This window comes from Malaclemys terrapin, chromosome 8 (assembly GCF_027887155.1).
Source record: "Malaclemys terrapin pileata isolate rMalTer1 chromosome 8, rMalTer1.hap1, whole genome shotgun sequence".
NCBI lineage: Eukaryota > Metazoa > Chordata > Testudines > Emydidae > Malaclemys > Malaclemys terrapin.
Window position 1 is genome coordinate 76200704 of NC_071512.1, and position 24063 is coordinate 76224766.

Genomic DNA, 24063 nt, shown 5'->3' on the forward strand with positions numbered 1-24063 from the left:
ACAGACCATTTCTTCCAGCCGTTTAAACAATTCAGTTAAATAAGTGTTGGCAAAAAGATTTTTTTACAAGACTGAATAAAATTCACTTCCCCTCTCAGTTAGTCAGGGTTCACTTTTAACATCACAGTCCTACTAGTTCTGCAGCTGTCCATAATGTCCTCTACATAAAATAGATCAGACAAGATCTGAATTACTAATGTAAAACAACAAGCAGCTTTTTATCTTTAAACACAGGGCCTTCCAGGCCCTCTTTATAAACCACAAAGGAGCCTAGAATGGGCAGAAATCCAATTTCCCTTTTTCTTTAGAGGTCACCTTTAATGCCCTAAAGTTTGTCAAGCACTTTGGATGGAAGGCACTATTTAACTGCTGAGCATCATTTAGTGTCTGCAAAGTACTTGAAGATGAAAAATGTTATATAAGTGACTGCTACTGTTTTATTTCTAGTCACTTCCCCATGCTTTTTCAAAGTTACAATAGTGCAATCACTAAGAAGTGAGGTCACTAGTTAAAGATTAAAAGCATTTAATCAGAATAGTCAGAGGAATTTTACAGGCATAAGAATGTACTATATTAAAAGGAGTGTGTTTCTGTTATTTTAAAAGCATCTGTAAAAATGAAGAAATGTTTGCCAAAAAGCATCCCATGTGAGTCATTTTAAATTTCCACTTGTGACCACAGCCAGGTTTTAAATAGGTCTTCAGAGGCAAGAGCTAGTGCACGATCCTCACTGCATCATCTTGTGATTTTCTTTTAGCAGCAAATTGTGAAGTTTGTTGTGAAACTTGTTGTGAAACTTTCTTGTGAAATTGTGTCATCTACTTAGCCCCCAGTTTGTACATACCAGAAATGTATGACACTGTTTGGAGGAATTCAGCACTGTTGTCACTGCAGCTTCTCCTTGTCAAGCTGTTTGCTGCCCAACATTATCAGTATGTTCAAGAAGCATACTGTTGTTGTGCGGCTGAATCAACACCCGATATAGTGTGACAGTTCTTTGGGTGCTCAGGGCTCTGAGGCCAGGTCTATTCTACAGACCTGTATCACTCAGGGGTGTGAAAAATCCACACCCCCTGAGCAATGCAGTTATACCAACCTATCCCCCTGTACAGACAACGATATTTCAACAGGAGAGCTTCTCCCATCGACACAGCTATTGCCTTTTGGTGGTGGTGGTGTGTGTGGGGGGGGGATTAACTATGCCGATGGGAGAAGTTCTCCTGTCGGCATGAGCATCTTCACGTGTGCTATAGCGGCTCATGTGCATCGGTGGAGCTGCACCAATGCAGCAGTTTAAGTGTAGACCTGCCATCAGTCATCTTCTTACCCCCATCTCTAACAAGAAGTTTCAGAGTAGCAGCCGAAGAAGTGGGCTGTAGTCCACGAAAGCTTATGCTCTAATAAATTTGTTAGTCTCTAAGGTGCCACAAGTACTCCTGTTCTAACAAGAAGGAGTCTTTTGTGTGGTAGTGGATGTTTTCTCCTCCCTAACACTGTCATCCCTTCTGCCACTCAGGCACGCTCCCCTGGGCTTATGCCAGCCCTTCCTTTGCCAGGCAGGTTAACAGTAGGTGCACCCCAAATCCCCTTGAATCATTCTGCTGTGATATCCAGCCCTTGACATTGACTACTCCCAGAAATTCCAGATTCTCTGCACCCAAAAGTGCAGTGTACCTCAATTTACCAGTTTGTCCTTAAACCACCACTCCTGTAAACCATACAGCACTTGTGAGCACTTATAATAAAACAAAAGTAGGTTTGTTTAAGAAAGAATAAAGATTGAACTAGAAACAAGAGAGAGTGGAGGGGAAACAAGTGTTTACAATATAAAACAGGAAGCTAGATCTAAATTTATCAATAGTTACCTATCCAATATAATAAAGTAGATTTCCCCCTAAAGTTCAGTACTTTGCAGAGCTGGCTGGTTTCTCAATAATCAGTATCCAAATATTCATGAAAGCCCCCTGCCCTTTAAGGGTTTCCACAGTGAATGGATCCAAAGTGTCTTTCCCCACACTGTTTTAGTGAAGAATGTCCTTTGTTTCTGTTCACAAGCAGGGCGAACCCTGACTTGGATGCAGGTTTTTTTTCCCTACCTTTAAGTGGTTTGATTGTTCGTCATTGTCTCTGATGGTTTTCCATTGACTGTACTGTGATGTGGCAAGGATAGACAATAGAACCTTGCATTACCTGGCTGACTGACTAGGGAGGGTGACAACTCCTTCTTGGTTAAAGGGATCTTCATTGAGACCTATTACTCCTGGTGACTAATTTCTACTCCAAGTCCATAAAGCAAACTTTCTGTGTATATACATTGTTCCTTAAATGTTACCTGTATGTACATCTCACAATGATTATGAACCTTGACAAGTTATAAGCTTTCTGTAGATACCCTACGTGTTACTCTTTATGTAGGGGCGGCTCTATGGTTTTTGCCGCCCCAAGCACGGCAGTCAGGCGGCTTTCAGCGGCATGCCTGCAGGTGGTCCGCTGGTGACGCGGATTCGGTGGCATGCCTGCGGGAGGTCCGCCGGTGCTGCACCTTCAGCGTCCCCACCGCCGAATTACTGCCAAAGCTACGGGACTGGTGGACCTCCCGCAGGCATGCTGCTGAAGGCAGCCTGACTGCCGCCCTCATGACGACCGGCAGCCGCCCCAGGCATGCGCTTGCTGCCCTGGTGGCTGGAGCTGCCCCTGTCTTTATGGATAAATATCCTGTAAGATGTGTTTGGTGTAGTGAGTCTGCCAGATCTGAGGTGAAAGCTGTTTGCAAAGAACGGGGACACTTTGCCAAGGGGTCTCTGTGTCACAAGTAGTGCACAGGGAACCCCAAGCTGGGTTGCAGATCAAGTGTGAGATGCATTGGTTGAGCTAAGGGAACATCTAAGTTTGTAAAGTATCTACCTCTGCTATGCTTTACTCAAACCAGTATTGCGTTAGTGTCTCACTTTTATGAGCTCAAAATTTCACCCACAATATTTTTAATAATAGAAAATTAATCAAGTGCAATTCCTTCACTTGTGTGCAGTTGCTGCCCTTATAATCACTAAAGTCCTTGATTGATGAAGTGTTAATAACCTCTATTAAATAACTGTGTCTGATTTTTCTGGCCAGTTCCAGGGGTTGAAATAGTGGTATTTGGCAAAACCACATAGCTCATTTACTACATCTAACCTTTACCGGCTTCTCTCATAGATACAGAGTTCAGCTGTGGCACTCATGGCTTGTCCACAGATGTCAGGGTAGTCACCTGCTGTGGTGGTGATTGCCATGCAGGTGTTCTGTTCGCCTCACATTTGAGCAGTGAACAGAACTAGGCAGATGGAGGGAAAAAAGCCATTGTGTGGCAACCAAGCCTAGTGAAATCTCTGATTAGTTCTGAGATTTCACCATGTATGGGGCAAGGAGAAAGGCTCAGCATATGTCTCTTATAGACAAACTAAAGGGAATACTCAGAAGCTGATACATTGTCTTTCTGTCTTTCACACAGGTGGGCAATAATTCCCATGATGTACCCAGCATCCTACCTGTTCAATGTCCCTAGCACTGCCTACGTTGCATTATCTTGTCTTAATCTCTTCATTGGTATCAACAGCAGTGCCATTACATTTATCCTGGAGTTGTTCGAAAATAACCCAGTAAGCAATGCTTTCATGGAAACCTTGATTTAAAGAGCTGTGCCAAGACAGCATACTGCACATAAGGTGTCCCAGCCTAGCATGTGGTGGGTGACCATCTGTAGTAATTGTGTTTTCCCCCTCTGCTGACCTTTCTGGGAGTGAGTGAGTAGGGAAGACACTACTGGCTGTATGAGGACTTGGAGGCTGGAGAGCTCTGAATGGAGCCAAAGGAATCAAATGAAGTGGGGGTAGGCACAGTTGACTTGCTGAGCTACCAGCCACACACACAAACGAGTGACAGTGAAGTGCTTTAGATCAAGGAGAAAAAATCCATATTGTGCCACTACCAGGAGCCAGCTTTTTCCTCAGAGTGGTACATGTGGTGATATAGTGCTTTTGCTTGGCCTGGAAGAGATGTAGGCTTTGGTTCAGTTGCTTCATGATTTCAAGTGCCAGCTTTATCATGCCCTCTGGCACTGTTATCTATCCATTCTCCTGTGTATTTTCAAAAATCATGTGTGTGCTCCTTCACAACTTCCTGGTGTGATAACATGACAATACAATCCAACGCTGCTCAGCGTGGGGTGCAACAGGCCAATGTTATGTTACTTCTGAGACCGATTCGTTCCCAAATTATGCCCCTCCTTCTATAGTTATACTCCTGGCATTAAAGACATCATAACCAGTGAGCAAAAACCTTTCTGTTCAAGAGTCCCTGTCCCAGTTTATAATGGATGGGGACAGAACTACACATTGCCTACAGTACATACAATAATATTTCAGTGTGATGAAGGTGAAGAAAACATTTCTTTTCTCACTGGCATTTTTTTCCACATAAAACTCCCTGTTAATTTGCTTCATTTGCCCGAGTCATCCTACTACAAACTATACCCCTCTGTTCTATTTTGCAAATCTTTGGTGCATAGACTGATAGACACTAACATTATCTCTGTCTTCAGAGCAGAGAAGATCTAATTTCACTGATATGACAGAGAACTGAGCATTCATTTCACTGTTTTCTTAAAGAAAATGCTCTAAGATGCCTGGGTTTTCACTCCATGTGTGATATTATTTCTGTATGTTAGTCTTTGCAGAAATTCAATAAGACATTGAAAAATATGCTGATAATCTTCCCACATTTCTGCCTGGGCCGTGGACTCATTGACCTAGCTATGAACCAAGCAGTGACAGATGTCTATGCCAGGTTTGGTAAGTAATAGCTAGCAACTTCAAGGAATGTTTTGAAACCAATGCTGGGCATGTCATACCAGGGCTAAGATATATAAGTGTTGGAATTGGAGGATTGGTGGCTGTTTCTCAAATTTCCAACTTTTTCATGTCCATGTGCGTGTCATGAATGGTCAGAACAAAAGTTCAGCCCTTCTAAAGAAGTTGCAATACACCAACACAACTTTAAGTGCTGCATGGATATGGCCTATACCAGTAGCCTGTGTCCCAAGTGAAACCATTTCTACTATACTTGGATTCTGATCTGCCTTCATTTTTTGCCCTTTCATGGTGGGTGGGTTTGGGAAGACAGAAACACTAACATCCTCTACCAGACTGCAGGGCTTTGAAGACTGGCACTGAAACTAATAGGTGAAGTCATTGCTCTCCTGGCACTGAGCTACCTGGTCCCCCTAGACGATCATAGCTGGGATATATATCTGCAATGTTAATGGCTGTCTGCTATTTTGATAGCTCTCATACTAATTTTAAAAATGGCTGAATTTCTTTAAATGTCCCCATGTGGTGCTGTGGCTGCCTTTGATAAAAGAGAACTTCTTGCTGGAAAGGCAGTGATATAGCAACACAAAGTTTATTAATTTTTACTGAGAAAGGAAAATTGCCGCCAGAATACCCCATGCAAATGTCTAGATATAATCTGCCACTGGCCTCATATCTATGGAGACAGCATTCATTTTTGCTCCCACATATCAGTGCCTTTAGAATTTGGTTTTGAGTTTTCAATAAGAGTCTTTATTAGAGCACCCTGGAAAATTGCAGACATTGCCTGGTAATGATCACATAAATTACAGATTTGCATCTGAAGTTATCACACTGATGGGTTTTGTTCTGAGGAGCTGTGCTGTGTTTGGGCTATATTTCACTTTGCTTTCTCTTGATTTCACTCCAAAGGTGAGAAGCATGTCTTGAATCCATTCCAGTGGGATTTTGTTGGAAAGAACCTGGTTGCCATGGCAGTTGAAGGAGTTGTATACTTTGTTCTGAATCTCCTTATGCAGCGTCATCTGATCCCCACACGATGGTATGTCCAAAAACCCTTGGACTCCGAGAGAACAACAAACTTTCATACAAGCTTAACAAAATTAGTGACTTAGTTATCCACTGTGATGCCTTTTCTCTCCTGAAAGTCTCACATTTGTGGTGGCTTTACAAGATTCACCCTATTTACTTTGGCATCATCCTTAGTCACTAGGGCCCTGATTCAGGGAAGCACTTAAGAATGTACTTAAGTCCCATTAACTTCATTACTTCTGTGGGATTTAAGTAGATGCTTATTTGCTCTCCTAAAACAGGAATGTTTTTCTGAATCAGAGTTTCAGGGTGAACTTATTGTATTAGATAAACTGTGGTAATTAGTCCACAAAGTGAACTTTTAAAGCTTTCAAGTGACTTAAATGCTGATGAGAGGTGCTGGCCAGGAAGTCCCATGGACTGCAGCCCTCTGATTATGCACAGTTCAGTTACAGCATGGGCAGCAGCTTCCCACACTGCTTTGGGGGAGGGATAGCTCAGTGGTTTGAGCATTGGCCTGCTAAACCCAGGGTTGTGAGTTCAATCCTTGAGGGGGCCATTTAGGGATCGGGGCAAAAATCTGTCTGGGGATTGGTCCTGCTTTGAGCAGGGGGTTGGACTAGATGACCTCCTGAGGTCCCTTCCAACCCTGATAGTCTATGATTCTTAAAACTGCTCCACTCCCACCAGGGAGATTCCTCCAGGGGTGAGAGTGTAATTCATTCTCAGATGTGATTGCCAACAAGGATTCCAAAGGGTGCAGTTTATGAAGATATAGTCTCACATGGCCAGTTTTCCATTAAGAACTGGACTGAGACCATCAGCTCTGTATATCTAGGGCACCAAACGGTAAAGGCTTTGACTGAACACTGAGTTGTCAGATTCAAACTACTGATGGAGGAGTGAACAGATCCATGTCCCATTGCAAACCCCCTTGATCCACCAAGATCCATGTGTTCACAGTACTTGGGGTTTAAGATTGAGAAGTCTCTTCAAATCCAAGAGTGCTCCAGCTAATGTCATATTATAAAACTAAGGTCTTTTCTCCTCCACTAGTCACATTTCCTGGCAATCATCTAAATATGATTTCAAGCTCTGCTATTGTAATTGTATTGTGCCCCAAACTATTTATATTTTTTTCAATTAATCTGTTGCATTTCTTTAGGTTTTCTGAGTCTGCTAAGTTGCCTATTAGTGATGAAGATGAGGATGTTGCAGAGGAAAGACAAAGAATTATGAATGGAGGAAACAAAACAGATATATTAACATTACAAGAACTGACCAAGGTAATATTTTGAGAATTCTAAAATGTATGTTCGCTTTAGTTGGAAACTCACCTGGGATGCAGTCTACTGATAGAATATTGTTCCAGAATGCACTTGAACAAGTGGACAATATAGTTTTCAAAATCAATAACATTTTTAAAGCAAAGTCTTCCACTTTTACTTGCCTACTGCCCTTTGATCAAACAAATCAAACCAAAGTCAGGGATTTTGATATAGAAAAGTCCAGTATGGACAGGACAAGCTTCCCTACTCACTCCTTGGCTAAAGTGCCTAAGCTACCTTTCACCCACCCACCCAACCTAACCCTATGCAAGATCTATCATCTCCCCTAGACCATGATTCTCCACCTAGCCCTTCATTATGGGTTGTTCGGTTTCCATTTGTGAATCCCAGTCTCCACTTCTCTCCCATTTAGCTGGTTTCACATTATAAGACTAGAAAACTCTTACGGGGTTGTCATAACTATAAAGGGAAGGGTAACAACCCTCCTGTATACAATACTATAAAATCCCTTCTGGCCAGAGGCACCAAAATCCTTTTACCTATAAAGGGTTAAGAAGCTCAGGTAACCTGGCTGACACCTGACCCAAAGGACCAATAAGGGGACAAGATACTTTCAAATCTTGCGGGGGGAGGGGAAGGCTTTTGTTTGTGCTCTGTGTTTTGGTGGTGTTCGCTCTTGGGACTAAGAGGGACCAGACATCAACCCATGTTCTTCAAATCTTTCTGAACAAGTCTCTCATATTTCAAACTTGTAAGTAACAGCCAGGCAAGGTGTATTAGTTTAATCTTTGTTTTCTCAACTTGTGAATTTTCCCTTTGCTAGAGGGAACTGTATCCCTGTTTTGTTGTAACTTTGAAACTAAGGCTAGAGGGGGTTCCTCTGGGCTCTTTAAATCTGATTACCATGTAAAGTTATTTTCCATCCTGATTTTACAGAGATGATTTTTACATTTTCTTTTTAATAAAATCCTTCTTTTAAGAACCTGACTGATTTTTCCATTCTCCAAAGACCCAGGGGTTTGGGTCTTTGATCACTTTGTAACCAATTGGTTAGGATATTATTCTCAGGCCTCTCCAGGAAAGGGGGTGTAAGGACTTGGGGGGATATTTTGGGGGAAGCGGAACTCCAAGTGGTCCTTTCCCTGTTTCTTGTTAAATCACTTGGTGGTGGCAGCATACCAGGTTTTAACCTAAGCTGGTAGAAATAAGCTTAGGGGGCTTTCATGCGGGTCCCCACATCTGTACCCTAGAGTTCAGAGTGGGGAAGGAACCCTGACAGGGGTATGTCTACATTGCAGTCGGGGTATGTGATTGCAGCACATGCATTGACATAAACAAACTAGCTTTAATCTAGCTAGCTCAGGTCGAAGCAGTGAAGCCATGGCAGCATGGGCTTCAGTTTGGGCTGTACAAGCCCACCTGGGATCATGGGTAATTATTCAGGCAGCCAGCCTGTGCTGAAGTCCAGCTAGCTCAAGTAAGTCTACATGTGTTGCGATCACACATCCTGATGGCAGTGTAGACAGACCCACTGTATGGTGCTAGCTAACCTTCTCTCCAAAGATTGAAACATCTGCATGATGTTCTCAGCCCCTTGCCCAAGCCTGAGGAGCAGACATCATACCCATTGCTGTAGCCCTATGAATGGAAGTACTGCATCATTCCTCACAGTCTTAATTTACTTTATTGTTCTATCTTGTTTGGTACATCAGAGACATTTTGTTACAGTGAAGATTCTGGGAGCTACCTCCATACTGCCTAGAGCTGGACTAGCAGGTTAGATAAAGATGATAATGGGTAAAATGATTCCTAAATAGGGCAAATGTTTGACTCAGTGGAATGTTTGCACATTTTTTTAATTGTTCTAAGATTATATTTTATTCTTGTCAAGCATTTGCAGTCCCCTAACTCCAACATTAGTAAACTGTGAAGTTCAAAGGATTCCCTCTGCTGTAGATGTCTTGTAATAGGAATTTTTATTTCTTCTCTAATTCTAGATTTATGCAGGTAGACACAGGCCAGCAGTAGACAGACTCTGTGTTGGCGTTCGTCCGGGAGAGGTGGGTCGTTCAATAGCTCTAGATCACACTTTGTAGGTCAATTTATATTTCATGATTCCATTGATTTTCAAGTGGAAATACTTAAGAATGTGATCAATTTTATAATTTAGTGCTTTGGTCTCCTGGGAGTGAATGGAGCTGGCAAGACGACAACCTTCAAAATGCTGACTGGGGATACTGACGTGACATCTGGAGATGCTGTAGTGGCTGGCAACAGGTAAGCTCTTTAAAAACACCACAAGAGCCCAGTTACCAATTGATGAGTCCACATCACAGAAGCCATTGCTACAGCTGACACTCACTGGCAACCTGTGTTGACAGTCTCAGAAGATACAGAGGGTGTGGAGAAGTTTGTACTGCCATTGCCCTTGCTGTACCTATCCTGTGGATAAATAGAGGGCTTCACCCTGAATCAGAGCAATTAAGAGTCCAGCAAAATGAAGCTGCCGTATTTGAGACGTTCCTAATTTCTTGTGCTCTGCTCTGTGGAGACTTGCAAGCTGCTTGCAAGATCCTAGGGCGGTTTAGACTGAAATGAACAAAAACGGATACAGGAACTCACTGAATGTTTTTTGTTTGATTGATTTTGTGTTATATTAATTAATCACAAATCTTCTAATTGCTAGAAATGAGACTAAGCAACAAAAATCAACCCGTTTTTGAGCTCCCCTAGGTATGGGGGTACTCAGATTCAGATAAGGGTCGGCACCCTCTAACGTCTAGGTGTGTTTAGACCTGGGGGTTGGGACTTGGGGCCCATTTCTGGCGATTTCTAGCTGTTGCTTAAATTGCATTAGGGTGACACTGTGAATGGACATTTCATGATCTGGCAGTTTGAATGTTTCATTGTGCTGTAGAGATCTTTCTTTCCACGTGGAATGCCATTAGGGTGACCAGATGTCCCGATTTTATAGGGACAGTCCCGATTTTTGGGTCTTTTTCTTATATAGGCACCTATTACCCTCCACCCCCGTCCCGATTTTTCATATTTGCTGTCTGGTCACCCTAAATGCCATATCTCTTTATGAATATTTGATGTTTAATGCTTCGGCCCATACTGCAGACTGTAACTCACAAACGGCAGAGGCTGACAGTAACTCAGGCCAGAAGAAATTATCTTTTATTTCACTTCTCCCTCCATTACCTCCCTACCCAGAAGCAATGTCAGCAGTGTTTCCTACTTACGGACACTGGAGGCTGCACTCTGAGATTAAACTGCCTGATTTGTTATCTAGAAATAAACACCATTAGCAAACTACAATTTGCTGAGTGGCTGCTTGAATAGTAGCTAACTTTACTTGCCTTTAAGTCAACTTATACAACATAATTTAACTGCAGCAGAAAAAACAGGGGAGGGGAAATGGCTTTACACCCTTAGTAGGGATGATTAGACTTTATTCACCACAATCCAGCCATCGTACTGTAGAGCACCTGCTCTGCAGCTGAACATTTAGCAAGGTCTTACACTGTGAAATTAATGTTTAGGCTGGTTTCACTAATGAGGGCGATGTTGCCCCCACAGTAGAAAGGACGTCTGTTTCTCTATCCCAGACCTAGCTATTAGCATTTCTACAGTTTTTGCTTTTTCCTTCTTTCTCCAGTATATTGACCCACATCTCTAATGTCCATCAAAACATGGGCTACTGTCCACAGTTTGATGCTATTGATGACCTCCTCACAGGCCGGGAACACCTCCATCTCTATGCACGCCTGCGAGGGGTCCCTGCAGAGGAAATCGAGAGGGTATGAACAGTCTCTTCTTCATCAGCTTTCTTGGTTATGATAAATATTTTAGATGTTTGATTGGGCCCCTCTAATACCAAGGACAATAATTTTAAATTTGGCTTGACTTTCTGTGCCTTGAAATTCTGGGTGCAGTTCATGTCATTTGGACAGCTAAGTTCATGATTGCACCAGAAATCCCGGTACCTAATCATCCTGGAGGAATGAACTGAACCTGCAAAAGTGAGGGATTAAAAACAGAAACCTTAACTAAGGCTTTCTAAAATTGTGGAATGAAAAGCAGATTCTAAAGGAAAACATTAGCATGTTGTGAAGAAGCAGAATTTCACCCATCATCACAAACAGTTGTGCTCACTGATGGACTCACCCTAACTCCAGTTCTGAAATACATGTGCTAGGGGGTAAGGGATAGCTCAGTGGTTTGAGCATTGGCCTGCTAAACCTGGGGTTGTGAGTTCAATCCTTGAGGGGGCCACTTAGGGATCTGGGGCAAAATTAGTACTTGGTCCTGCTAGTGAAGGCAGGAGGCTGGACTCGATGACCTTTCAAGGTCCTTTCCAGTTCTAGGAGATAGGATATCTTTATTCATTATTATTATTATAAAAGATGAGGTTTTGCTGTGGCTCTGCCTACCAATGGCAAGTGTGCAGCTGTCACCAGCTGTGCATGCAATTCACCATCTGCTGTGTGAAAGAAGAATGACTTGTCTCCCTCACAGGTTGCTGACTGGGGGATTCAGAAGCTGGATCTCCAGATGTATGCAGACCAGCTGGCAGGCACATACAGTGGTGGTAACAAGCGCAAACTCTCCACTGCCATTTCCCTGATAGGCTGCCCTCCTCTTGTTCTGCTAGTAAGTGTCACAGGAAAGTAGCTCTGTGATAATGCATTCTGTGCGTTAGCAATAAGGGGCTGGTCCAGCGAGGTGCTGAGTGCCCTCAAGCCAATGGCACACTCAATAGTTTGATTTCAGTGGGAGGCAGGGATGCTCAACATCTCATAGGATTCCTTTCCCTCCCCATACAAATCCAGGTTGTGTCTCAGAGCCACCTCTGCTTTTTAATAGAGAATGAACCAGAGAACAACCATTATGGTCAGAAGAACATGCCTAGCTGTGTATGGGCCATACCTGACTGACAGTGCCATCAGCTGTACCCAGCAAAACCAAAGTGTGGGTGGAGTATAGCTAGTCTTTTCCATCAACAGCATTTTTGGAATAAAACATGCAAATAACATTTCAATTATTCCTTAAATTATAATGTTAGAGTATGTGACAGTGTGCCAGGCAAGAAAGGTTGAGTCAGCACTCTGTTCCCAGCAGCTCCAATCAAGCAAAGCAGACTGGAGCTGATTAAGTAGAGTTGTGCCTAATTTGTGGGCGGGGCAGGGCAGACAGGCTAATTAAGTCATTAGTCAGAGCCCACAAACAGACACAGGAAGGAAGTGGAAAGAGAGGAAGCAGGCATCTAGGGAAGGGAGAGGTTGCTCTCCCCTGCTTGATACAGGAGCTGTATATGTTATGAAGGGAATCCACTTGTAAATAAACTGCACAAGGCGTTGGACCAGCACAAGGTCTCTGTGTAGTTGGTAGACCGGGACAGAAGCAGGAGCAAGGAGGCCCTGTTACAGAGTAACACAAGTTTCCAATTGTTTGTGTTCGCAGTAACGATTTAACTCAAATGCAATTACTGGCAATACGTATGCTATTAGATCATATAGTAACACTTCAGTTTGCATGATAAAAGGGAGCATTGAGTGCTCTCTAATTACATGGTAGTCATGGGCAGTGGGTGATCCCCCGCTTTGGAGAGGCTGGCCCTGTCCCTTCCTCCCGAGGCCCCACCCCACACACACAGGCGCCCCAACCCCACTTAACAGGAAGAGCCCTGAGGGTCCCCCACCCCCTGTGACCGGAGGAGCCTCAGCCATATTGGGCCAAGCTGCCGGCCTGGCCCCAGCGCCGACCCGAGTCCCCCCTCCCCCAAGTGCAGGCTGAGCTGCTGCCCCCCCTCCTTCAGTTGAGCTGCCAGCCCCTCCAAGTGCTGGGCCACTGGTCCAGGCCGAGCGGAGCGCCGGCCCGGCCCCAGCACTGTGTGTTCATGATTTCCCCCACTCTCTGGGCGTCTGCCTCAGCCAGGGGGTGGCCTAGTCCATTAACTTTTGGGCAAATGCCCAGGGCTGCAACCCCCACATCCACCTTGCTGACTGGAATTTCTGGCGATACTTCTCCACGGATAGCCCCACCTGATGTAGGATGGCTGCCTTTACCACTTCGTAATTCCTGGCCTGCTCTTCACTTAGGGCCATGCAGGCCGCTTGGGCTTTGCTGGCTTGGTAGGGAGCCAGTCGCAGGGCCCAGGTTGCCCTGTCCCATCCAGCCCCTTTGGCTACCTGCTCAAATGTGTCAGGTCATCTGTTGGGCCCATTTTACACAGTCCTAAGCCTGGTGCCCAAATGCCATCCCCTCCTTTGGGACTCCCCAATTTCTGCAGGAGCTGCTCCTGGATGCCGGCCTGCCCCCGAATGAAGTCCTGCAGGCTCTTTTGCTGTTCTGCCTGCCAAGTGAGCAAGGCCTGTCTCTCCAGCTGGTGGGCTTGCTCAATACTCTGCATTGCCTTCTGCACCACCACCACCTGCTGCTTGACCAGCCATTGCAGGGTCTCCTCCATCTCCGGGCTGCCAAACACTTGCACTGGCACGGAATCCCGGACAAGCCCCCATGTGCAACAGAGCGCGACAGGGCCCCTTTGGCTCCTGCCTCTGCTAGGTCCACAAAGTCACTCTGAAACCCGGGGGGTTAGTAACCACAGGTGCAGTTTATTCACAGGCTTGTTACCATCATGGTTTCACCATGTACAGTTGACCCTTCGCTGTCGGAGGGAAGTGCTACCTCCCTGCTTCCACTCCCTGCCTTTTCCCTTTCTTTCTGCTCCCCCTTTGGCTTCCTTCCCCTGACGCTTTTGTACAGCCCCAGGCTAATTAGGTGGCAGCTGTCTCTGCTTCCCCAATTAGGGCCAAGTTATCCCCAGTCAGCTCTAATTTATTCCCCTAAATGGGAGCTGGCATGACAGAGGGCTGAATCAGCAACCCTTTGCCCAGCACCCTGTCATACTGCGCTTTACACACTCTGCAGCCTGGCTTCTGAATAAGCTCTGTTCTGCTTACCACTGTACTGGCGCTTATGCTTTGGTGGTGGAAGTATTACAAATGCGTCTGAGATCAAGACGTAAGACTCTGTACTGGCTGATTTTGAACCACTGGTGTCATGGTATGCACTGTCCACTGTAACATGCTCTGCTGGGTGCAATGTTCTTTCTGAAAGCTGTGCCCCACACTGGGCGCACTGTATTCCTAGCTGCATTTTACTATTAAAAAGACAAAACAAATTCAGTTTTAAGGAATCTCAAACTAACGCCTTGGACATGTGTTTTATTAAAATCTTTGACTGTAATTAATATTGTCCCTTCAGGATGAACCCACTACAGGGATGGACCCTCAGTCCCGACGCTTCTTATGGAACTCTATTGTCAGTGTGATCCGAGAAGGGCGAGCTGTAGTTCTGACCTCACACAGGTAATGCAAACCTTGCTTCCTACATTCAGCACTGGAGTCAAAGAAGGGCGGAAATCCTGCTCTAATCCTGAACCTGTGTTGTGTTCTCTGGTTTATCAGCATGGAAGAATGTGAAGCTCTCTGCACTCGTCTAGCCATAATGGTGAAGGGGACCTTCAAATGCCTGGGCACTATTCAACATTTAAAATACAGGTAAATTGAATGTTCGTATCCCATGTTGTTAAAGAATTGTCTGGTGATTATGGGGACACTCAAGATACACCACAGCCTGTACTTCATGCAGAGTACAAGTTTCAAATAATCTGTGATTATGCAGCCAGCCAGGTGTTACGTAACATAGGCGCTAGACCTGTGTTCATTTAAAAATAACACACTGCCCACCTTATGAGTGCAACCCTTTAATATGTAAGACTATTAAGTTAGGCCCCTTGATCCTCAAATCACCTGAGTATATTACAGACCAGTTCTTCAGAATACACCTGGATTCTTCAGCATCCCAAAACAGTTCAATAGAGCTAGCTCTAGGTATTCCATTTCATGCATTTCTGCAGAGATGACCTGTAACTCTTGATGGTGGGCAGACACAATTTAAAGGTCCAGGGTGGGAGGCGGGCAGCATGTGACTGCCCCATGCGTCGCCTAAAGGCCCTTTCCCCCTCCCCCTGCGCCTCCCACACCTGCTCCAAGCCAGCATTGCCTTCCCCCGCCCCCCCAGCTCCTTCCCCACTTATTTCTCCCATCACCTCCCTGCTGTGGGTGCGGCATGGGCCGGAGAAGGTTCTGGACGCCTGCTGCTGAGCAGGTAACTGCAGCTGTGGGTGAGGAAGGAACGGGACTCAGAGGGCTTCCCTGCATCGCCTCTGGTGGAGCTGCGCTGCCAGCCCTGTCTGTCTTCCCTGCTCCGGGTGCCTCCGAGTGGAGTTCAATAGGAGCGCTAGGTGCCGATGCCCTTCCCAGGCATGTCCCCCTCAGCGGCACTCAGCCCAACTCCCACCCTGGCAGAAATCTGGGGGGGCACATGACCCTGCATGGCCCCCACGTGTCACCTCTGCATTTCTGAATGTATAGCTACCTGCTGAGAACTGATTTCCCCCAATTGAAGAGTAAAACCATGTCTTCATAAAACAACCAAACCCATGTGTGTTTCTCAGATTTGGAGATGGATATATTGTCACCATGAAAATTAAAGCACCTAAACCTGGGCTGTGTCCAGATCCAAGCCCAGCTGAGCATTTCATACAAGTCAACTTCCCAGGCAGTTTACAAAGAGAGAAACACTATAACATGCTGCAGTACCAGATTTGCTGCTCCTCCCTGGCCAGGATATTTCGGTTACTTATCTCCAATAAAGAAAACCTGAATATCGAAGAATATTCAGTCTCACAAACAACTTTGGATCAGGTGAGTAAGAAAGCAGTAAAGTCATCCATGAGAAAATCTGGTTAGCAAGGGAGAAGAAATGCCATGGGGATCTGGCAAAACCCAGAATAAGTTAGGGTCTATAACTGTCTTGACTGTCTGTCAAACCAACTTTTGAAGGGCTTTACCTTACATCCCTAACTCAGACAAAACTCTCAGTGCCCTCAGGTAAAAGTGCAGGATCAGACCTGGGCATACCCTGATACCCTATGAAGCTACGGTGACAACTGATCCCAGAGGCAGGAGTGCACACGACCTGTTCTGTTAGGACCCCCCTTGGATTCTCAGTACAGAAATAGGAGTGGTAGTGAGCAGATCAGCCCAGATTCTGCTATTCAGAATGAGACTTGCTGAATTTGAAATAGCCGATTAGTTTTCTTCCATTTAATTTTAATGAGATTTTGACTGCCTTGTGTCCCCAGAGGCCCTGCAGTACCCAATCAACTAATTGCCTACCTAGCCCTCCTCCTCAGAAGCCACTGATTTCCATACAGGAGCACTTCTATACTAAAAGCCAGCAACACGGGCCAGTGCTGTTGGCAGTACACACTGTCATTAGAGAGCATCACACCCAGCTGGCCGCCGTGGGTCTGTGCAGATGACACCTGCTATGCAGCTGTCATGGGGACTGCCAGCGGGTATATTCCCCGCACACCTGTGACTGCTCGTGACCTCTGCACAGTGCTTCTAGGATACTACATCTTCTCCCTTGCCCACCAGTGTGGTACATGTTCTATGCACCTTGCCCCCTACCTCAGCTGCCATAAAAGGTGGATTTGTACATGTGTTCAGTACAGGATAAAGAAAAATGTGTGAATTCTGCTGATGGGCAGTTTTCATTTCTGCACATACTTCTGGGTTCTGTTTCACACTTCTTACCTACAGAGAAGCTGATGTGATGCAAGTGGCAAGAGTAATTCAACTGCCCGGCCTCCGGCGAGGCTGGTTATATTGATCTGTTCTCCTCTCGCAGGTATTTGTGAACTTTGCTAAGCAACAGATGGAGGATGAGGAAATTCCTTTACACCCTCGTGCAGCTGGAGCCAGTCGGGAGGTGAAGGTGTCCCCAGCTTTACCTCGATAAGCAGCTGCATATAACTCCCCTGCAGCTGCTAACACTGAGAGCGTGTTAGCTCACAGTGTGCCATATCACAGCTGTATGGAGAGTGAAGAAACTGCTCAGGGCAGTATTCAAATAAAGCTTTGTACCTTTCTGAGTACTGTGTTCACAACTATCTAGCAACAAAAAACTTCTTCTGCCTTGGCTGGAGAGAGACATGAGGTACCCATTGAAAGGGTCAAAGGAGTGGAAGATCCTCCTGTCACACAAGGATCATTATATGCTGCAAAGAGAGAACTCTTTCTTCCTTGCTGACACATAAGAAAGCATTAAAGACAGTTTTTCTATGCTGGACTTTTAATATGGTAGTTTTTTAAAAAAAACCTTCCAAATTAATTGCTACCAGTAGCATTGCACAGCTTCCCACTGCAGATCCAAAACCAGAGAGCGCTGCCACCTCAGAAATGGTTACCCACCTTCTAAAACGCAAAGGACTGGGTCAGGCCAGGACATCAGTGCTGACAGACAATACTCCTGCTCAGTGGTTGCCTCATTGTAATGTCAGGCAATTCCATTAGAGCTCCAGGGAATCATCAGGAATGAGAGAATCAACCCAAATCTCACACCCAAGCAGAACCCTTTTATATTTGAAAAAGCTTGGTGACTTTTGGTAATGAAAGTAAATACATGGCCCTTCGTTTCCTCGTTCCAGGAACTGAGGTGAAACTACCAAAAAGGTAGTGTTATTTTGTTTGTTTGTTTGTTTTAAAGTCTGTGTGCAATATTCATTATTTCTGATCTGGCCCAAAGTAGGAAGTATTGGCAATTTCACATGAGCAATTCTCATCTCTTGGTGGTCTAGGCTAACATCCAGGACGTGATACTGTCGCCAGCTGAAGTTAAATTTTCCCTCTGTGCAGCGCCTTCAGGGCTCAAGCAGGGATCTAAGTGTTGCCCAGGCCTTCGGCTGGCCAGCTGTAGACAGGGGAATTTCAGTCTATGTGCAGTCCCCTCTGAAGTCAATGAGAAATGAGGCAACTGTGGCAGACAGGACCCCATCATTTTTGGAGGATTATATGACTGAACCATCAAACATTTTGAAGTTCACCCCTGACACCAGTTTTGCCTCTAGCTCTCTTTCTGTTTCCCAGTCAAACTACCGGAGAATAGCAGAATGCAAAATCATTCATAATGATTTATTGCTTTGATTACTCATAGCACTAATCATTACATGCTTCTAAGCCATTCATCCAGTGGTAGAATTTGCTATGTAATAGTGAACTTGGATTTTGTTTTTGTTTTTTATCCAGTGTGGATGTAACTTTTTATTTGACACAAGACCATTTTGCTTTATATTTATATATAAACTATGAAACTTCTGCAACCAGCTATAATGCATCATCTTTTGTTGCCATAATTATTTTGACAGAGTTCAAAATGTAGGCTTGAATTTATTGCATATTTTATCTTTACAAATAGTTGCAAAAATCTTTCTATAAGTCATTTCTAGGTAAATAAATCATCATGAAAAAACATTATGTATGTTTTCTCTTTGTAGATACATTCTAAAATAGGTTCTTAAAAAAAGTCATTAAGACAGGTTTTGCAGTAGTTTCTTGAATAGATTTATAGAAAAACTTCCAAGTTAAACTGAACACCTTGTGGAAAACAAAACATAGAAAGTTCACTATGTAACTGATTCTTTCTCCCTGCTTTGCAAACAGGGACAGAAGTATCATTTTGAGGACTGTAGGATAGTGCATTTGTTTACAAAATACATTAAAAACTCTTCAGAAAACACTAACATAAAACCTCTAAGTAAAAGTTCTTTTTGGTATCGTAATGACTTGTTTTATGAAAACAGGCCAAACATCACAGCTACAGAAGATACTACATCTTCAAAATCCAGTCAGCTAGCTGGTGAGCAATTCATTGACAAAGGAGTTTTCCTAACAGGGGATGTTCTATTCTATGACTTGTGATTTAAGGTTGACTTGTCAAAGTGTGTGTTCGGGCCAACTCAGGCATCTGAGCTATTGCTCACCTCTTTATTCTGAGTACTCCTATTTCCCTCCTTTGTAACTTCTTCATTTCCCCATTGCACTTTCTCTCCAGCAAGGGAAGGCAGCACACACATCTACCTTTGAATCAGCTGACCTGATGATGACTCCAAAAATCAATGTGGTCAATCAGCACTTCTGTGGAATTCTGTTCCACAAGTTGGAGCTTCCCGGTGGCAAGGCTTCATTGTGATCCACAAAACCAACCAGGCCAGTACAGGAAGCTACAACTGTCACTATTTGAAAGGATCTAAGCCAATAGTGAGCCTTAAAGGCCCTTGGCTGCCAATGAAGCAATAAAGTCATGGCAACCAATATGACTTTCTGAAAATTTAGAAATATTAGGGAGATGTAGCTTCCACCCTGGTTTAGTTATCTAAATGAATTCTCTCATTTGCCAGCAGGTTTCTCAATAAAAAGAGCCCATCAGCTTTATCCTCCTGTAGTTCCACTCAGGTATTCAAGCAGTTCTTTTTTCTTACAGTAAGAAAGGAATAATTGGCATCCTAAGACTTGGATAATCCTTGAATTCTCGTACGTAGGTGTAGTGTTTATCCTTTGCCCAAACTGTCATCTGAATGAAGCAAAGAAATGTGAACAATCCCACTATAAAAAGATATATAAAAAAAGAAACAATATCAGTGCTAGTGAAACAACATTCTCTTGTCCTGAGAACAAATCACCTAGTTGGGAGAAAGACAAAACCTTACTCACCCGGGACGCACTGAGTCATGATGGTGAAGCTGATCCATGCCCCCACCTGTTATGGCCAAGGAAATTCAAAATATTTCTGATGATCGCATTCACATTTATACGTCTATTATCAAAACATGCCTCCCTAATGTAGGTAAACAATACATCCAAGGTTACCCAAAGCTATTTCTGGTATCGATCCTGTTAATATCCTGTTAATTCCAAACAAAAGTACCCCATTTTTCATCATGGTTATTGTGTGTGTTGTTTTGGACATAAGTTTCCTCTCTCCCTTGTCTCCACCTATTTTGTAGTTGTTCCTAAATCAGTGCCTGTAATGGTGACATTCTGCAGCCCAGGGAGCAAATGTTGTTCTTGTTTACACCAATGAAACTCCCCTGAAATCAAGATTTTTTATAAATCTGACTTCAGCCGGACTGCGTGGATTGAGGACACACAGCCTGACACTCACCCCTGTGCACTGGACCTGTACAAGGTCTATGCACCACTCACATCCCATTTAGATCTTAATTTTGAGAGTCTGAAGGGTGCATAGGCTTCATGCAGTCTTTCTGCACAGAAGTAAATTTCACTTAAAGGTACATTAGGATGTCTGCCATGGGATAACTGTTTGAAAGATTGAACCTAGAGTTTGGCAATATGAAGTGGGCTTGCATTTTTTTGATTTTAAGTTTCTAGGTTTAAGTTACATGTTTGCTTTAATAATACAGTATAAATTGAGATGTAACCTGCAAAACTTAAATCTTAGTGTGGTTTACTGATGAAAATACATACCTCATATGTATAGTTAGGACAGGTTACAAAGAAAAACAGCCACGTGAAAGGATTCTTTGTTGGATAAGGGATCTTACGGATCTTGGATCCTACAGATTAAAGAACCACACACACACACAAAAAAAAAAAAATCACCGAAAACTGACACTCCTATGTACCATGTAGTTTGCTATAAAGACAATCCAAATCTGCCTATTGAAGAGATGGGCAAGATAGACTTGGGAAAACAAGGACTCGACTGAGCCCAGAGGAAGGCTTAGGGTGCCTGTGGGGAAGTGCTATAGGCATCATTAAGGCTTGCACACAGTATTTGGCAGTAGCATCTCTAGAAGCATCTTTGGGAAAGATCATTGGCAATGCTGACTGGGCAGCACTAAGTCATTCCCATAGGAAGTATCTGCACCATTTCCTAGACCTCAGAAATGAATGGTATTTCTACAGATTACATTGTCACAAAATTGTGGATGCAGTTAGCAAATATTATGAGCCAAAGTCTAGGCAGCCCTCCTACAAAGAGGGGGCAAAGCACAAGGGAGCCATCACACCCCTTAACTTCCAAGCACACACACAGCTTGTGCCCTGGGCAGGAGCCAGGCACATTATTGGACCTTGCACTCTCCACAGCACAACTCCTGCTAGCATCCCCTGGAGAACTAGCCAACCCCAATATCATGCCCACCTCCCACTTTGAACCATCCGTGCAGCTAATACAGGCCTATGCCCTAATAGCACAATCTGGCTCTAAGTGCTTTCCTTACATACCCAAACTTCCTTTAGAGTCTAATCCTATGAGGTGCTGAGTACCCGCAACTCCCACTGAGGCCAGCTGAGGGGGATTAGCCCCTCACAGGAGGCTCTCTGCACCTTGCAGGATCAGGCCGTTCATCAGTGTAGATCACTGCAGAAGCACTAACTGAACTGCACAAAGGTAGAGAACAAACTTTTACCATCTCTTCTTAGGTCACTGAGTGCAACGTGGATAGAAAAATTTCCAGCTTCACATATCTGGAAGAAGCAGCATACAATACAGTAAAGGAAAATGCTTCCCTTCCATTTATCATTCGTCTTCCCAATGCTAGTTCCTAGACAAATATTTTTAAAGGGCCCCAACCCCCCATTGAAAAATAGACTAAACACCACAGGATTAAAAAAGTGTTTAGATCTTAATAAAGCTCAAAACAAGATTTCTGATTGACAGTAAGGAGACATCTGTTCTACTCATCATTCCATACACAAGAGGCCATATTACACTCTGCTTTGCGTTTGTCAGATTGCCAACTAGCAAGTGTTGACCAAGTCCCAAGAAGGTACAATGCACTCCAGCTATTCTCCCAGCCAGACCCTAACACTATAACCCCTGAATGAAGTGGATCCAGCGTGTGTTTCCTTTACCTTTTGACTGGGCTGATTTGTTTAAAAAAATTAATCGGGCAGTTTGGATTTCTCAACAATCCCAAGGCATATTTGTGCAGCTCCATAAATACTGATATGCTGGTCCATAACAACTTCTACTTCTTATGGCAAGGACTTGATGTGATTCACAAAGTTCCATTAACCAACTTTTCCACCTGCTGTTAGGCAATGCTTTACACCACTAGTTAGGTAGAAAATGGATTGAAATGGTCTGTATATATGATTGTGGCCAGAATAGAGCAGAGAACTGGTAATCAGAGCTCCTGAGTTTTATTCCCAGCTCTGCACGTGTGCTGTCTGACCTAGGGAAAGTCACTTTAACCTCTGTGGCTCAAATTATCCACCATCATCTATTTCACAGAAAATTTCACATTTGAAAAGTGCTATGAGATCCGCCAATCATTGACACTATAGTAATTCTTTTTCTTAATGCAGAGACAGGTTATATCTGCATTAGAGCGAATGAATACTTCCTAAGAGAAGCAATGTTAGTATAGCAAGGAAATAAAATAGTCCTGGAGAGGTGAGTGAAAGGACACTTTCAGGATTCTATTTCCAGAGGGATTCTGTCAGAATATATGGAAAGTCAGCAAGATGAAATCCTGGCCCTGAATATTAACACTTTCATGATTCTGTAGTAGGCCAACTGTTGGCTTCTTGTGACCTACTTGATAGTTTCAACCCCTGATAAACTGAACACATTTTAACACAGTGCTAGACTCTGGTAGTACCGGGAGCACTGTGATGAATGTGGCTGAGTGAGAGTCTCCACACGCAAATTCTTATCTAATTTCTGCAGATTAAACAGCCCAATCTTGAAATTCTTACTCAGCTAAAACTTTCCCTGAAGTCCAGGTTCTGGTCAAAACAGACAGTTTTCTCTCTATCTTAAACTGATCAATCTTAGTTCTATGTCCTGAGCTTTCCAGTAATAAATCTTTGACAGTCCCCTCCCCCACTCCGAAACTAATAAATAATAAAGGAGAGTCTTTAATAAAAAAGCAAAAGACCTACCAGAAACATGATAACAGCAAAATTTATCTGTTTTTGTCCATAGGCTAGAAAACAAAATGTTTTAAAGTGGATAGTTAGCACTCAAATATACCCAGGTAAAGGTTCAAATCATTCTGAGGGCCATTTTGCTACTTACAAGGAGGTGTATAAAGAGGATGATTGATGTAATAAGCAAGCCAAGCTGCAAATCCCCAGTAATAGAAGCAGTTCTGAAAAATAAGTAATTTTTCTGTTTTAATTTTTATAATAAAGATATCAACTGTCCTCAGTATGAAGGGAAAACAGTAGAGTTATCTAGACTAGTGATTACCAAAAGAAATTGTGATCATGATCACTTGGGGGCAGATTGCAAGTTCCAAATAATGCAACAAAAATGACAACGTACCAAGTTTGGTAGAGTAGGAGGGAAAGAACAGGAAAAGACAACAGTAAATAAGCAGGAAGTGTTGCTCTTGGAGTGAGATTTTTTTCCCCTTCAGAGCAAAGAGAGGCTGTTTGGTCTAGAAATTGCTTTTGAAAATGTGGCCCAAAGAGTTAAAGCTAAAGGAGTGTTTTATCTGGGAATCTATTCTGTTTCACTGCGCACAGATCAGAGATGTGGAGCCATAAGGACCAAATGCTAGGGGAGACAGCAGGGCTGCCCGTGGGGGGGCAAGTGGTGCAATTTGCCCCGGGACCCGCAGGGGCCCCCACGAAAGGTTTTCAGGGCCCCTGGAGCGGGGTCCCGGAACTTCTTCCGCTCCGGGTCTTCGGCGGCAATTTGGCGGCGGGGGGTCCTTCCACCCCGGGACCCGCTGCCGAAGTGCCAGGTCTTCGGTGGCAATTCGGCGCCCAGGCCCCCTGAATCCTCTGGGTGGCCCTGGGAGACAGGACTTGTTTTGCCACTAATAGAAACTTCATGGGTTCTAAATGGTGAACTATGATCAACCTCCCTCTAACCTCTTCCTTTCCCTCCCCATACAAGCATGCTTTAATCCTCCTCCCTATCTTAAACACCTACCTTTGACCAGGGGCAGCAGGTTTGTAGAAATTTTGGTGGTGCCCAGAATTTGCCTAGAGCCCGCC

General features: G+C 44.0%; 2 protein-coding genes across 3 annotated transcripts in view; one reads left to right on the forward strand and one right to left on the reverse strand.

Annotated features, from left to right (window-relative positions):
* The window catches only part of ABCA4 (ATP binding cassette subfamily A member 4), a 128599-nt gene extending 111419 nt beyond the window's left edge, over positions 1-17180 (forward strand). Inside the window, exons 39-50 of the mRNA XM_054037008.1 lie at positions 3491-3638; positions 4706-4829; positions 5760-5889; positions 7045-7165; positions 9166-9228; positions 9339-9445; positions 10830-10971; positions 11690-11824; positions 14441-14544; positions 14644-14736; positions 15696-15945; positions 16937-17180. Coding sequence (XP_053892983.1) covers positions 3491-3638; positions 4706-4829; positions 5760-5889; positions 7045-7165; positions 9166-9228; positions 9339-9445; positions 10830-10971; positions 11690-11824; positions 14441-14544; positions 14644-14736; positions 15696-15945; positions 16937-17047 — 1528 coding nt within the window. The 3' untranslated portion in view covers positions 17048-17180. The remainder of the gene's footprint in view (positions 1-3490; positions 3639-4705; positions 4830-5759; positions 5890-7044; positions 7166-9165; positions 9229-9338; positions 9446-10829; positions 10972-11689; positions 11825-14440; positions 14545-14643; positions 14737-15695; positions 15946-16936) is intronic.
* A 1025-nt stretch (positions 17181-18205) lies between these two features.
* Positions 18206-24063, reverse strand: part of LOC128841697 (very-long-chain enoyl-CoA reductase-like) — a 62284-nt gene continuing 56426 nt past the window's right edge. For both annotated transcript variants that reach the window (XM_054037005.1, XM_054037004.1), the window contains exons 8-13: positions 23135-23207; positions 22999-23042; positions 21519-21576; positions 20572-20660; positions 19798-19843; positions 18206-19689 (exon numbers count right to left, since the gene is read on the reverse strand). In XM_054037005.1, coding sequence (XP_053892980.1) covers positions 19562-19689; positions 19798-19843; positions 20572-20660; positions 21519-21576; positions 22999-23042; positions 23135-23207 — 438 coding nt within the window. In that variant the 3' untranslated portion in view covers positions 18206-19561. The remainder of the gene's footprint in view (positions 19690-19797; positions 19844-20571; positions 20661-21518; positions 21577-22998; positions 23043-23134; positions 23208-24063) is intronic.